The following is a 2569-nucleotide window of genomic DNA, read 5'->3' on the forward strand; positions in this document are numbered from 1 at the left end:
TTTTTTTGCAATCCACTCAACTGCAGACCTTTAATCACATTCTTGTGCACATGACCTAAGCTTCCAAATACTAGGGTAATTAACTTACAATGATAGTCAAGTTGATGGATGGCTTCAACCAATGGCTGATATTTCAGCAGTTTGGAAAGATAGCAGGTATCAAAATACAGATCAAAACAACAGCCAACCTCAATGACAAATACAGAGCTCAAAGCCTTGTTTACAATCACAATGTCCGGAGTGTTTGGAATGTTTTTGAAATAGTCTCTGTCAGACGTGTTGTCATAAAACCAGTTCAATTCAACAGTAGTATGCTGGTAATTAAACACACACACACAAACACTCACTCACGCACACACACAGACACACACACACAAACACTCACACACACACACTCACTCACTCACACACACACACACACAGACACACACACTCCTGAATGCTGTTCTGGGTTTCCTGCAGCTACAGTCAGTCGTGTGAGATCGAGCCGCTCTCTGAATCGGCCTCCAACACGCTGAGAGCCAAGAAGAGCTCAGGAATCATGAAGAGATGGAGCGAGTGAGTGCTGACCTTCACATCCACACACCTGCTAATACTACACCTATTTAGATGGCAGTTTCAGTCATCATGAATTATGCTGCCTGATCAGACTCCTTGTTTAGGCTCAAAATGTAAGGTAGCTTAACATGTATTTTCCATGGAGAAGGCAATCCCAGAATGCATTACATCAAGCTCACTGGGAGATGAGAGTTGTTGGAAGTATTCCTTCCATACGGTAACCACTGATGTTTTGTTTATTGTGTCTCTGTCTCTCAGTCGGCAGCCCGTGGGTTCGGGGGAAGCCGGATGCAGCGGCTCTGGAAGCTCTCACTCCAAGTCCTTCGATCAGCTGCGCTTCCCGCCGGGTTTGAGCGGCTCGGCCGGCGACGGCGGCGACTCTCTCAGCGTGACGTCCGCGGGGTCCAGCAGCTCTGACGTGGAGGAGGTCAACATCAGCTTCATCTCTGATTCACCCGACGCTCTGGAGAGGAAGGTGAGGAGATCGTCTGACTGCTGTTCAGTTATCAACATCTTGTTTATCCCACAGCGTCTCTCCAGAGGACAGGGCTTATTTCCTTCAGTCGCTCACTGTTGTTTCCATACCTAGATGCCAGCTGTTTGTAGCACATCACATTTGACCCAGACAACAGCAAAATACATTGCCCTAACAGAAGGGTCTTTAACATTGAGGGTTATTTTCGAAATGAGATGTCGAGTGGTTCCAGGAGAAGGCTTTGAGATGTATGTTAATGCCAGGTGAAAGCAGTACTGAAGATACCGATGGGCGTTTTCACACCTGGCCAGTGTTTGTTTTGGAGCCTAGTGTATTTCTCCCATAGTTTAGTTTGTTTAGGCATATGTGAACACAGCCAGCATGCTTGGATCCGCACCAAAACAGTCTTTGGACTGGCACTTAGGCAATTCAACCCAATGGACCAACGAAGCAAGCTGTATCATAATTCATAATGTAAATGTGTTTTGTAAAAAGCAGCAGTGTCAATTATGTGGCTGAGCACGTTAGATATCACAGTTGAACTCCAAAGCACGTCTTCCTCCTCAAATGTCGTCTAATTGCTCTTATCCAAAAAGGTGAATTACTAGAATGCATAATTTTGGTACGCTTTGAAATGTTTTTTTTTGTCAAAGCAAACCAAACCAAGAAGAAAATCCAACGGTTCACGTCCCTGTTTTGGGAGAAAGCGGTTGATGTGCAGGTCTGAAAACGCCCTGTGGTGTGTGATGTGCTCTCTCTCCGGAGCTCTGCTGTGTCTGTCAGTGACTGTAGCTTTACTTCCTTCCTGTAGACCTCCACGCCCTTCGTAAAACATTCCAATTCTACCTTAGGGAAGTGCGGCCCTACGGCAGACCTGATACCCACGGTACTCAATCTCTCTCACCTCATCCCGTCTCTCCCCGTCCGTGTCTGGAAAACACTCATCTCTCTCTTCCATTCTGGAGTTCATCATCACCGGCGTTCATTGAGTCAGCGTTCTGCTGTGTTTGTGTGTGTTAGTGATGGTTAGCTGGTTGCAGACCACTGTAATTGATTGGGCTCTAGTTGTCTTTCTTGAGTGTGTCAGGGATCCCGACTAAACAAATGACTAGCCGCTAGCTCCTAAATTGACAAAGCCAAATTACGTTTTCTTTAGAGTACATCTGTGTCCCTGCAGCACAAAAGCAGTGTTAAGTCGCTGGGGTATATTTGTAGCAATAGCCAACAATACATTGTATGGGTCAAAATTATACATTTTTCTTTTATGCCAAAAATCATTAGGATATTAAGTAAAGATCATGTTCCATGAAGATATTTTGTAAATGTCCTACCGTAAATATATCAAAACTTAATGTTTGATTAGTAATATGCATTGCTAAGAACTTCATTTGAACAACTTTAAAGATGATTTTCTCAATATTTAGATTTTTTTGCACCCTCAGATTCCAGATTTTCATCTCAATCTTTCAATCTTTCCATACATCAATGGAAAGATTACTTATTCAGCTTTCAGATGATGTATAAATCTCAATTTAA

General features: G+C 43.7%; 1 protein-coding gene across 1 annotated transcript in view; it reads left to right on the forward strand.

Annotated features, from left to right (window-relative positions):
* The window catches only part of LOC107734393 (ral guanine nucleotide dissociation stimulator-like), a 10316-nt gene that overhangs the window by 4781 nt on the left and 2966 nt on the right, over window positions 1–2569 (forward strand). Inside the window, exons 7-9 of the mRNA XM_016546338.1 lie at window positions 463–558; window positions 817–1033; window positions 1845–1919. Coding sequence (XP_016401824.1) covers window positions 463–558; window positions 817–1033; window positions 1845–1919 — 388 coding nt within the window. The remainder of the gene's footprint in view (window positions 1–462; window positions 559–816; window positions 1034–1844; window positions 1920–2569) is intronic.

This window comes from Sinocyclocheilus rhinocerous, unplaced genomic scaffold (assembly GCF_001515625.1).
Source record: "Sinocyclocheilus rhinocerous isolate Xijiao unplaced genomic scaffold, SAMN03320098_v1.1 scaffold5693, whole genome shotgun sequence".
Taxonomy (NCBI): Eukaryota; Metazoa; Chordata; class Actinopteri; order Cypriniformes; family Cyprinidae; genus Sinocyclocheilus; species Sinocyclocheilus rhinocerous.